This window comes from Delphinus delphis, chromosome 4 (assembly GCF_949987515.2).
Source record: "Delphinus delphis chromosome 4, mDelDel1.2, whole genome shotgun sequence".
Classification (NCBI taxonomy): Eukaryota; Metazoa; Chordata; class Mammalia; order Artiodactyla; family Delphinidae; genus Delphinus; species Delphinus delphis.
The window spans coordinates 87,263,777-87,276,596 of record NC_082686.1 but is presented as its reverse complement, the minus strand read 5'-3'; the positions used below and the strand labels follow the sequence as shown (position 1 = coordinate 87,276,596).

General features: G+C 37.9%; 1 protein-coding gene across 3 annotated transcripts in view; it reads right to left on the bottom strand.

The window, feature by feature from the left end:
* Positions 1-12,820, bottom strand: part of MRPL47 (mitochondrial ribosomal protein L47) — a 33,194-nt gene that overhangs the window by 14,958 nt on the left and 5,416 nt on the right. For all 3 annotated transcript variants that reach the window (XR_009519305.1, XM_060011092.1, XM_060011091.1), the window contains exon 4: positions 10,991-11,087. Coding sequence is in view for 2 of the 3 variants with exons in the window: in XM_060011092.1 (XP_059867075.1) it covers positions 10,991-11,087 (97 nt within the window). In the remaining variant the exon portion in view is untranslated. The remainder of the gene's footprint in view (positions 1-10,990; positions 11,088-12,820) is intronic.

Genomic DNA, 12,820 nt, shown 5'->3' with positions numbered 1-12,820 from the left:
TGTAATGACAGGTGAGCTAAATTTTTTCATAATTCTAAATCCTGAGAGCCATTTTTAGGTAGTGATATATGTGTATTATCTTAAGCATCATAACAGCTATGAAATACTGTATATAAATGCTTGTTCCTTATAAGAAACCTAAAAAGGGGAGGGGTATTAGATTATAAAGATAATTCCCCAGGTAGCTGTGGAACCTAAGAGAGATGTGAAAGCCACATATTTAGATAAACTACTTCATAATCTATATATGCAGCTCACACTCAGCACTTTTATGGCCTACTTAACTCAAAGCCACACTGAATCCTCACACTACATGAATTTCTACAAAATCCTTGAGAAATAAAAGATGGGTAAGAATGACAAATCCCATCTTGAAGACAGACAAACTTAGAAGAGTGAAGAGACCACACCGATCAGGGCCTAATACAAAGCTCTCTGACCCTTAGGAACTCAGTAAACCTGGCTGTTGACTGACTACATTAAAGAGTCTGCCCAAGGTCAGGGCTGAGGTTCCTAACTGAAATCTAATGTTAGCTCACAAAGATAAGAAAATAAATGGCTACCAAGTCCACAGAGTTAACATCCAATTATTCAAGTTCATGCCAACAGACGAGAAAGAAAATCAAAAGTATCAATTAGATACACCCCATTCAAAAAAGCCAACTTCAAAGAGCTTTCTTTTCTAGTTTACAACTTCCCCAGAGCCAAAAGTGTCCTTACATAGTTCCGAAGCTTCAGCTTATATCTTAAATTGAGAATAATTCTTTTAAAACTTTTCTTGATAAATTTTCATTAGTAGTATGTCACAAAGTGTCACAAAGCACTGAGAAAACTGTATTTGAGGTTAAAAAAATTATAATCACTTTCAGTTTAAAACTGTTACTATTTTAGATTCTACTAATTCAGAAAGTATAGTACATATGATTTACTGGGCTGAAGTTCACCTCTGAAATATATTTTTTAAAGCAGGGAGAGGGGATAATCTATTATTGAAGTTTAAAAGTCTTATTAGAACAGCACCATTATAGCAAAAGCTTTTTCATCAAATAAACAATGTGCTACTTATAAACAGCCAATCCACCTAGAAGAGTCTCTAAAGCATAACTTTCCTTAAAAGAAGAGTTGCCAAATATACCTAAAAATAAAGTAACATTACTTTACAAATGTTTTGTAGCAATGAAAACATGTACCACCACCCAGATCTTAGTTTCTAAATATACCATTCTCCATTCAAAGGAATCAGGGTTCCTCTGTAAAACGGCTGATTCCAGGATTGGGGCAGGAAAAGTACAGGATGAATCCAGAATATCTTGCCGTTCCTCATCAAAGAATGATGAGGACATATAGGCCAGCTTGAAGGAAAACACACTGGCCAAATCTAGAATGATGATATTAAAGGATTTTAACTCATTGAATAAAATTGGAATGCATGACTCAAGAAAGAAAAGGGAAAGGAAAGGAAAGGAAGACATGGAGAAAAGGAAAAGCCCTTTCTTATGGAAGAAAGCTAACAAATAATGTAGAATGAACAATGAAATTAGAAAATCACCATTTAGCAAACATCACAGTAATAATCACTGATTGAGGCAAAAATCATCATCAATAGATGCTAAAACCAACGAGTCCAAGTTGGAGGGTTTAAAAGATACTTACATGATCTCAATGTAAAGAAAAATTTACTCTACAGTGGAGAAACCTGACACCAGGCTAACCAAATTACTAATGCTAACAAGTTCAGTAACAGAACAAATCAACATTGCATGCCTCTTCACATGATGCACTGTGAAGAATACAGCATCACTTCTATGATATTCCTGCCAATCATCATGATTATCATAAGAAACATCACAAACCCAAATTGGCCCATCCTCTTCAAAAGTGTCAATGTCATGAAACACAAAGAAAGACTGAGTAATCAGATTCAAGGAGACTCAAGAGACAACACTGAAAACACACCAGCCAGGGGTTTTTTTTTGCTATAAAAGGACATGTTGGAATAACTAATGAAATTTCAGTAAGATCTGTAGATTATAGTATCAATGTTAATTTCCTGATTTTGAAAACTGTACAGTGGTTATATAAGGAAATATCCGTGGATTTTTTGGGCAATATACACTAAAGTAGTTATGGGTAAAGGGATATCACATATATAACTTACTCTCAAATAGCTGAGGAAAAATGTAGTTATGTGGAGAGGAGGCAAAGACGGATAAAGCAAACGTGGTAAAATACATAGGGAATTTGGGTGAAGGATGCCTCTTTGTATTTTTCTTGTAATTTTTCTGCCAGCCTCATGTTTTATCAAAATAAAGTTTAAAAACCCCAAAATATGATTAACTCAATGTTTATAAAGGCAGAATAACCTTCTCCATAATTAGGGTAAATAATTGAGATTTTATCCAATACCTTCTTTGACTCTCTGCAGGAATATCAGGTCTTAATGGTGGTGAGCAGTGTGGGGAAAGAAACCTGAAGCAGCTGAGGTAAGGCAGCAAGACTGAAGCCATTACAAAAAGCTGCGTTCCAATCTCACTGACTACTTACTATGAAACAGAAAAAAATCAATAAAGAGCTGACCCTGAAAGCACTCTATGAAAAAAAGAAACAACCTGATAAATCTAACTAAATAAAACATAAAACCTCTACATGAAAGAAATATCTTAAACATGTACAGCCATGAAAAAAATAATCGCAGATCTTCTGCACTTACTGATACGGAAAAATCTCCAAAAACACTAGTAAGTAGAAGACGCAAGTTTCAGAAGAGTATATACTGTATAACCACATTTGTGTAAATAAAAATTATCAGGCACATTTCTTCATGCAGAGAAAAATTCTGATGAAATTCTGATGGATAAATAGGAAACACACAGGATTGATTACCTCTAGGAATGGAAATAAAGAACCCAAGTGATTTCTTTTTAATGATGAAGAAAATCTAACCTAAATAATAGTTGACCTTTTTACAGTAATGTGAACATAATATTATTGAGCTACAGCAGGGGAATCAAGATGGCAGAGTAGGGGGAAGTAGAGCTCACCTCCCCCAAAAAAACACATCAAAAATACATCTACATGTGGAACAATTCTCACAGAAAACTAACTGGCAACTGGCAGAAGAACTCCTACACAACCAATGCTGCACGAAAGATCTCCATGTAACCAGGTAGAACAGAAAAAAAAGGGGCATCAGGTCAGGACCTGTGCCCCTGGGAAGGATCTGTAAGGAAGAGAAGGTTCACATGGGCAGACCCTCACTCTAGGGAGGGAGTGATCAACCCACCATCTGGGCACTTCCATCCCAGTCCTGGGGTCCTGCATGAGGAGACAAGCCCCCTTGCCTGGTGGGAAATCTGCTGAGACAGACAGAAGAGCTAGAGAAGCCTAGACTCTACTTGGGAGGAGTGCACGCATGCTGGCTTGCTAACAATTAGGTCTGAGAGAGCCTTGTACTGGCAGCTGCTGCCTTGCTGTACTTCCCAATCTGAAAGGGCTAATGCCCCGACCTAGCTCACTCCACACCGTAGCCTGGCATGAGATCAGGGCAAAGATGCAGTCTATTTAGGCAGAGACAGACCAGGGTGCCTGGGATGTGATCTGGGCAGAGCCACAGAGACTATTATCAGTGCACACATGGGAGCAGTGTCTAGTCAGGCAGACACTGTCAGTGGGCGCATTGGGCACTGGCCACAAGAATGCGAAGCAGCTAAGCGCTGAATCTCAGGCAGACAGGCCCAGGGCAAGAGTACCCAGATAGGCCAGGCTTGGTGTCCCAGAGAGAGCACCCTGGCTCTGCCCTCTCTGTGCAGCTGAGCACTAGATCTGGGGAAGACAGGTCCTGGAGAAATCTGTCACAGAGGCAGCCCAGATCTCAGGTTGTAGCACAGCCACCTCAATTCCTGCAGACACAATGCCCCAACCTCCACCCTACTCCATGCCACAGCCTTGTACTAGATCTGGAACAAAAAACACAGAAAGTGATAGGACCCTGGGATGCTTCCAGACAGAACCACACAGGTGGTGCACAGGTTTGCTGTGACCACAGGAGCCTCACTTGCTTCAGCAATCACCTCCTTTGGGGCAGGGCAACAGAGACTAATTGAACCTGACCCTCAGGCTTCTACTCCAACAACTGGGGAGCAGACCCCACCCCTGACTGGGCAGTGACAGCTACAGAGCCAAGAGGAAGCCCTGCCTCACATCCAGCACAGACTCTAGACACCAGTCACACCCCCTATCAAGGAAATAACGATGAGTACTCTTAAGAAGGACATGACTGGCAACCAAAACCAGCCCTCACACCAAGAATACTGGACAGTCTACACAGGGACACTCTCACATAAAAACACCCCTTTAAGACCACAGTAGATAACTGTTTTTCCTAAATTCACAGAGACAGAGAAAGTTTAGTAAACTGAAAAAACAGAGGAACTACTCCCAATTTAAAAAAACAAGAGAAATCCCCTGAAAGAACAAATAATAAAATAGACCTCACCAGTCTACAGACCCTGAGTTCAAAATGGAAATAGTAAAAGCAGGGACTTCCCTGGTGGCACAGTGGTTAAGAATCCACCTGCCAATGCAGGGTACACGGGTTCAATCCCTGGTCCGGGAAGATCCCACATGCCGTGGAGCAACTAAGCCCGTTGCTCACACACAACTTGTGGCTCACCCACAACTCCTAAGCCTGCACTCTAGAGCCCATGAGCCACAACTACTGAGCCCACGTGCCACAACTACTGAAGTCTGTACACCTACAGCCCATGCTCCACAACAAGAGAAGCCACCGTAATGAGAAGCCCACGCACCGTGATGAAGAGTAGCCCCTGCTTGCCACAACTAGAGAAAGCCCGTGAGCAGCAACGAAGACCCAACACAGCCAAAAATAAATAAATAAACACATAATTTTAAATAAATAAATAAAAGCAGATAAAAATAAAGATCACTATAACAAGGAACCAGAAGCTTTATAAAGATGAACCAATCAAAATTAGACAATTCAATTGCCAGTATGAAAGCCAATCTAGAAGCAATGAATAGCATACTAAATGATGCAGAAGGGACAAATAAGTAATCTGGAAGACAGAATAATGGAAACTACCCAATCAAAATAGCAGACGGAAAGACAAATGAAAAAAATGAAAGCACCACAACAAAGAGTAGCCCCCACTCGCTGCAACTAGAGAAAGTCCTCATGCAGCAACAAAGATCCAGCACAGCCAAAAAAAATTTTTTTTAATTTAAAAATAAATAAATAAAAATAAATTTGAGGGCTTCCCTAGTGGCGCAGTGGTTGAGAGTCCACCTGCCGATGCAGGGGACACGGGTTCGTGCCCCCGTCTGGGAGGATCCCACATGCCACGGAGCGGCTGGGCTCGTGAGCCATGGCCGCTGAGCCTGCGCGTCCGGAGCCTGTTTTCCGCAACGGGAGAGGCCACAACAGTGAGAGGCCCGCGTACCACAAATAAATAAATGAATAAATAAAAGAATTCAGCAATACTAAACCTACCCTAAAAGAAATACTGAAGGGTCTTCTCTAAATAGAAAAGAAGAAAGACTCTATAGGAAAGGGAAAATCACAGTAGGAAAGGCAAATATATAAAAGGACTGAAAATCATTTAAATAAGCCAGTACATAGATTAAAAAACAATCAAAGAAATTTTGTAAAAGCAATGGTAACTACAATTAACAGCAAAAGGATAAGCATGAAGATGTAAAACAGGACACCAAAATCACAACATGTTGGGGAGGGAAGAATAAAAATGTAGATCTTTTAGAATGTGTTTGAACTTGTATGATTATCAGCTTAAAGCAACTAGATATAGTTATGGGTCAACATACCATACTTATGATATGGTAACCACATATCAAAAACCTACAATAGATTCACAAAAACAAAAAGAAAGGAACTCAAGAGAATTCCCTGGCAGTCCAGTGGTTAGGACTCTGTGCTTTCACTGCCGAGCGCACAGGTTCAATCCTTGGCTGGGGAGCTAAGAATCCTGCAAGCCACGCAGCGTGGCAAACAAAAGAAAAAGGAACTCAAGCATACTACAAAAGAAAATAATCAAGCCACAAAAGGAAAAACAAAAAGAAGAAATTAACAAAGAAAAACTATAAAATAACCCCTGGAAAACAAAGATTAAAATGGAAAAAAGTGCATACTAATAAATAATTACTTTAAATGTCTATGGACTAAATGCTCCAATCAAAAGACACAGAGTGGCAGACTGGATTAAAAAACCAAGAACCTACAATATGCTGCCTGAGAGACTCACTTCAGGGTGAAAGACATAGTCTGAAAATGAGGGGATCAAAAAAGATATTTCATGCAAATGGAAATGACAAGAAAGTGGGGTAGCAATACTCCTATCAGACAAAATAGACTTTAAAACAAAGGCCATAAAGAAAGACAAAGGACACTATATAATGATAAAAGGATCAATACAGAAGAGGATATTACACTCATCAACATATATGCACCCAATATAGGAGCACCTAAATATATAAAATGAATACTAACAGATGTAAAGGGAGAAATGGACAATAATACAATAATTGCAGGAGACTTTAACACCCCACTGACATCAACGGACAGATCATCCAGATAGAAAATCAATAAGGTAACAGAGGTCCTAGATGACACAACAGACCAGTTGGACTTAATTGACATATGGGACACTACATTAAAAAAAAACAGAATACACATGCATTCAAGCATGCATGGAACATTCTCTAGGACAGACCACATACTAGGTCACAAAACAAGCCTCAACAAATTTAAGCAGATAGAAATTATCTCAAGCATCTTTTCTGACCATAATGGTATGAAACTAGAAATGCACCACAGTGAGAAAAATGGGAAAAGAACAAACACATGGAAACTAAAGAACATGCTACAAAAAAACCAATGGGTCAATAATGAAATCAAAGAACGAATCAGAAAATACCTCAAGACAAAAGACAATAACCACCACTGGGATGCCACAAAAGCAGTTCTAAGAGGAAAGTTCATAGCAATACAAGTCTTCCTCATGAAACAAGAAAAATCTCAAATAAACAACCTAAACTACCACCTAAAAGAATTAGAAAAAGAAGAACAAACAAAACCCAAAGTCTGCAGAAGGAAGGAAATAATAAAGATCAGAGAGGAAATAAATAAAATAGAGATCCCATAGAAAAGATCGATAAAACTAAGAGCTGGTTTTTTGAAAACATAAACAAAATTAACAAACCTTTAGCCAAGCTTACCCAGAAAAAAGGACCCAAATAAACAAAATAAGAAATGAAAGAGGAGAAATAACAACCAATATCACAGAAATACAAAAAGTCATAAGAGAATACTATGAATAGTTATATGTCAACAAATTGAAAAACCTAGAAGAAATGGAAAAGTTTCTAGAAACATACAGCCTACCAAAAGTGAGTTAAGAAGAAACAGATTATTTGAACAGATTGATCACTAGAAGTGAAATAGAATATGTAATTAAAAAACTCCCTGCAAACAAGAGTCCAGGACCAACTGCTTCACTGGGGAATTCTATCAAACATACAAAGAACTTATATATTTATACCAAACCTTCTCAAACTATTCCAAAAGACTGAAGAGGTGGGAACACTCCCAAAGATATTCTATGAAGCCACCAGTAGCCTGATTGATACCAAAACCAGACAAAGACACTACAAAAAAATAGAAAATTACCGGTCAATACCTTTGATGACACAGACACACAAAATTTCAATAAAATATCAGCAAACTAAATCCAGCAATACTTAAAAAGGATCATACACCATGATCATGTTGGATTCACTCCAGGGTCACAAGGATGGTTCAACATAGGCAAATCAATCAATGTGATACACCACATTAACAAAAGGAAAGACAAAAAGCACATGAGCAAGCATCTCAATAGATGCACAAAAAGCATTTGACAAAATTCAACATCCATTCATGTTAAAAGCTCTCACCAAAGTGGGCAGAGAGGGAACATATCTCAACGTAATAAAAGCCCTTTACAACAAACCCACAGCCAGCATAATACTCAATGGTGAAAAGCTGAAAGCCTTCCTGCTAAATTCAGGAATAAAGATGCCCACTCTCACCACTTCTTTTCAATGTAGTACGTAGTATTAGACGTCCCAGCCTCAGCAATCAGAAAAGAAAAAGAAAGAAAAGGTATCCAAATTGGAAGGGAAGAAGTAACACTGTCACTATTTGCATATGACATGATACTCTATAGAGAACTCTGAAGTCTCCACACAAGAACTAATAAATGAATTCAGCAAGGTAACAGGATATAAAATTAATATACAGAAATCTGTTGCATTTTTTTACACTAAAAATGAAATAGCACAAAGTTAAAAAAAATTTTTTTAATTGTGTCAAAAAAACAAAGCCTCGGAATAAACTTAATCAAGGTTAAAGACCTATACACTGAAAACTATAAAACACTGATAAAGGAAACTGAAGATGATTCAAAGAAATGAAAATATACCTTATGCCCTTGGACTGGAAGACATAATACTGTTAAAATAGCCATACTACCCAAAGGAATCTACAGACTTAACGCAACCCCTATCAAAATACTCATGACAGTTTTCACAGGACTAGAACAAATAATCCTAAAATTTATATGGAACCACAAAAGACCCAGAATTGCCAAAGCAATCCTGAGAAAAAAGGAACAAAGCTGAAGGTACAACCCTTCCAAACTTCAGACTATACTACAAAACTACAGTAATCCAAACACAGTGGAATTGGCACAAAAACAGACATATAAATCAATGGAACAGAATAGAGAGTCCAAAAATAAACCCATGCATCTACAGTCAATTAATCTACAACTTCAGACTATACTACAAAACTACAGTTATCAAAACACTATGGTACTGGCACAAAGAGACAGATCCATGGAACAGAATAGAGAGCCCAGAAATAAACCCACACACCTATGGTCAATTAATCTTAGACAAAGGAGACAAGACTATACAATGGAGAAAAGAATCTCCTCAGCAAATGGTGTTGGGAAAGCTGGACAGCCACATGTAAATCAATAAATTAGAACACTCCCTTATGCCATATGAAAAAATAAACTCAAAATGGTTTAAAGGCCTAAATATAAGACATGACACCATAAAACTCCTAGAAGAGAACACAGACAAAACGTTCTTAGACATAAATCATAGCAATATTTTCTTAGATCAGTCTCCCAAAGCAAAGGAAATAAAAGCAAAAATAAACAAATGGGACATAATCAAAATATAAAAGCTTTTGCACAGCAAAGGAAACCATCAACAAAATGAAAAGACAACATATGGAATAGGAGAAAATATTTGTAAATGATGCGACTGACAAGAGGTTAATATCCAAAATACACAAACAGCTCATACAACTCAATATTGAAAAAACAAACAACCTAATCAAAAAATGGGCAGAAGACCTAAATAGACATTTCCCCAAAGACATACAGATGGCCAACAGCCACACGAAAAGATGCTCAACATCTCTAATTATTGAAGAAATGCAAATCAAAACCAAATGAGATATCATCTCACACTGGTCAGAATGGCTATCATCAAAATGTCTACAAATGATAAATACTGGAGAAGGTGTGGAGAAAAGGGAACCCTTCTGCACTTTTGGTGGGAATGTAAACTGGTGCAGCCACTACAGAAAATTTTCCTTTAAAAACTAAAAATAGTGCTACCATATGATCCAGCAATCCCACTCCTTGGTATATTTCTGGAAAAAAGAAAAACTCGAATTTGGAAAGATACATGCACCCCAATGTTCACAGCAGCACTATTTACAACAGCCAAGACATGGAAACAACTGAAGGGCCCATGAACAGACAATTGGCTTAGGAAGATGTGGTGTATATATACAAATACATATATATACACACACATGTATATACATACATATACATATACATATACATACACACATGTATATACATACATATACATACACGTGTATGTATATATACATACACATGTATGTATGTACATATATACATATACACACACACAGAGAGGAATATTACTCAGACACAATAAAGAATGAAATAGTGCCATTTGCAGCAACATGGATGAACCTAGAGAATATTATACTTAGTGAAGTCAGACAGAGAAAGATCAATATCATATGATATCGTTTATATGCTGAATCTAAAAAAAAAAAGATACAAATGAATCTATATACAAAACAGAAACAGACTCACAGACATAGGAAAAAAACATATGGTTACCAAAGAGGAGAGGGAATGGGGGAAGGATAAATTAGGAATATGGAATTAACAGATAGAAACTACTATACATAAAATAGATAAGCAACAAGGATTTACTGCACAGCACAGGGAATTATGTTCAATATCTTGTAATACCTATATTGGAAAACAATATGGAAAAAAATACATATATATAAAACTGAATCATTATGCTGTACACCTGAAACTAACACAATTTTATAAATTAACTATGCTTTAATTAAAAAACTGTACACTTAAAAAGGTTAAGATGATAAGTTTTGTTATGGGTGTTTTACATCAATTAAAAAAAAAGCATTAAACAAATCTGACCTAGTTGGTACAGAAGTAGCTAAACCAGAACTAGAAATGTAAAATAGTGCAGGTACTTTAGAAAACGGTTGGGCTGTTTCCTAAAATTTCAAACACAGATTTACCAAACAACACAGCAGTTTTACTCCTAGGTATCTACCCAAGATAAATAAAAACATATGTCCACACATATGCTGAGGGCTGTAGGTAGGAATGGGAGTGACTACAGATGGGCATGAGATTTCTTTTTGGAGTGATGGAAATGTTCTAAATTAGATAGTAGTGATAGTTGCATAGCTCTGTAATTTCCTAAAAATCAAGCAGAAATAGAAAGAAAGAAATCTACTTGCCAAGAATTATAGGAACCATACACTCACACCTTTTAGCTTTTATCCCACACTCAGCAGTCTCCAGCCTCCCACAAATCTCACCTTTTCTAACCGCTCCGGACTTGGCATTGGCAAACTCTGCCGCTTAGCCTCCTGTTCTAGAGTTAGGAGCATGTTTCTTTCTTTCAGGAGAACATACCTATATCAAAAAACAGAGCTTGTAATGCTATTCTGTGCTTATATTAATAAAACTGTGATTTTTTGACATCAAAATTAATGATCTGTACTCAAAAGTCCTTTAGAATAATCCTTTATATAGAGCTATATCTATTCTTACTCGTTTGTTCAATAAATTTTCCATGTGCCACATACTGCATTAAGTGCCAGAAGAGTTACAAAAAAGCATAAAACGTAGTCCCTACATTCCAAGTGGAGAGAGAGGATGGAAGATAACACTTATTCAGTTCCTGTTATACACCAGGCAATGTGCTAAATAAGCACATATATACATTTATTTCACTGAATTGTCACAACAATTCTGAAGTTGGAACTATTTACACATTCTAAATGAAGAAACTAAAGCTAAGAGAAGTAAGGTTTCGGGGGGCACATGCCTAATTCAAGATTCAAATCCTGAACTCCCTGGGTGGAAAACCCTCCCTCCACAACTGAAATGTGGTGAGGTATACTCAGTGGTATAGACAACAACTACCAGGAGAATTAAGTGGGAGAGATGAGACATTCCTTCTGGTTAATATGATCAACGAAAGCTTCATAGAGATGGGGTATGTTAGGCTGGAAAGGAAACCAAAGCAAACACAATCAAATCACTGAAATCAAAACACTGAGGTGGTAAAGCTCAAGTGTGACTTTTGTGAATAAATAAGTTTGATTGAGAATCAGAGCTGGAAGAAAGGAAAGGAAATAAATGTGGAGGGCAAAGAAAATGAAACAAAGGAATTGGGGTACTTTTGGGTATGGAAGAAGATGATTTGGGGGGAAGGAGTGGCAGAAGATAAACTATTTGGCTTTAGCCAGGATGAATATTGAAACTGCCTTAACTATCCCTTTACAAATAACCAACAGTAAACGTGCTTTAAGACAACGTATTTTTTACCATGAATCTGTGCTGTTTTAAATATAACACTTCTGACACCAAATGAGGGGTTTTTCTCTCCTGACAGTAACATGTTGTCTTTTCCATCTCCCTGACACTAACTACCTGAAGTCAGAGCCAGATTCCACAGATTTAAGTGTTCAGTCCCACAAGAAAGACTTCAGATGCCCCACTTCAGATGCCAACAGCAATTTCCAGGCCTCCCACATATCTGACTGACCAGCTACAAACTGGGGGTTCCAACAACCTTGTCCATGGGTTTGATAATTTGATAGAATAGCTCACAGAATTCAAGAAAGCACTTTTACTCTCTTACTGGTTTATTATAAAGGATACAACTCAGAAACAGCCAGATGGAAGAGATGCACAGGACAAGATATGGGGAAGGGGTGCAAAGCTTCCATGCCTTCTCAAGGCACACCACCCTCCCAGAACTTCCATGTACTTACCAACCTGGAAGCTCTCCAAACCTAGTTGTTTAGGGTTTATTATGGAGGTGTCATTATGCAGGCATGATTGATTAAATCACTGGCCACTGGTGACTGAACTGATCTCTAGTCCCTCTCCCTCCCCAAAAGTGGGGGTGGTGGTGAGGCTGAATGCTCTATCTGCTAATCACACCTTGGCCTTTCTGGCAATCAGCCTCTATCCTGAAGCTACACAACAATACCCCCCAGCCCCCACCCCCAAGAGCTGCCTGATTAGAAGACACTCATATCACTCAGGCAATTCCAAGGGATTTAGGAGCTGTGTGTTAAGCGATCAGAGACAAAGACAAAATATATATTTCTTATTGTATCACATAAATAAGCCTG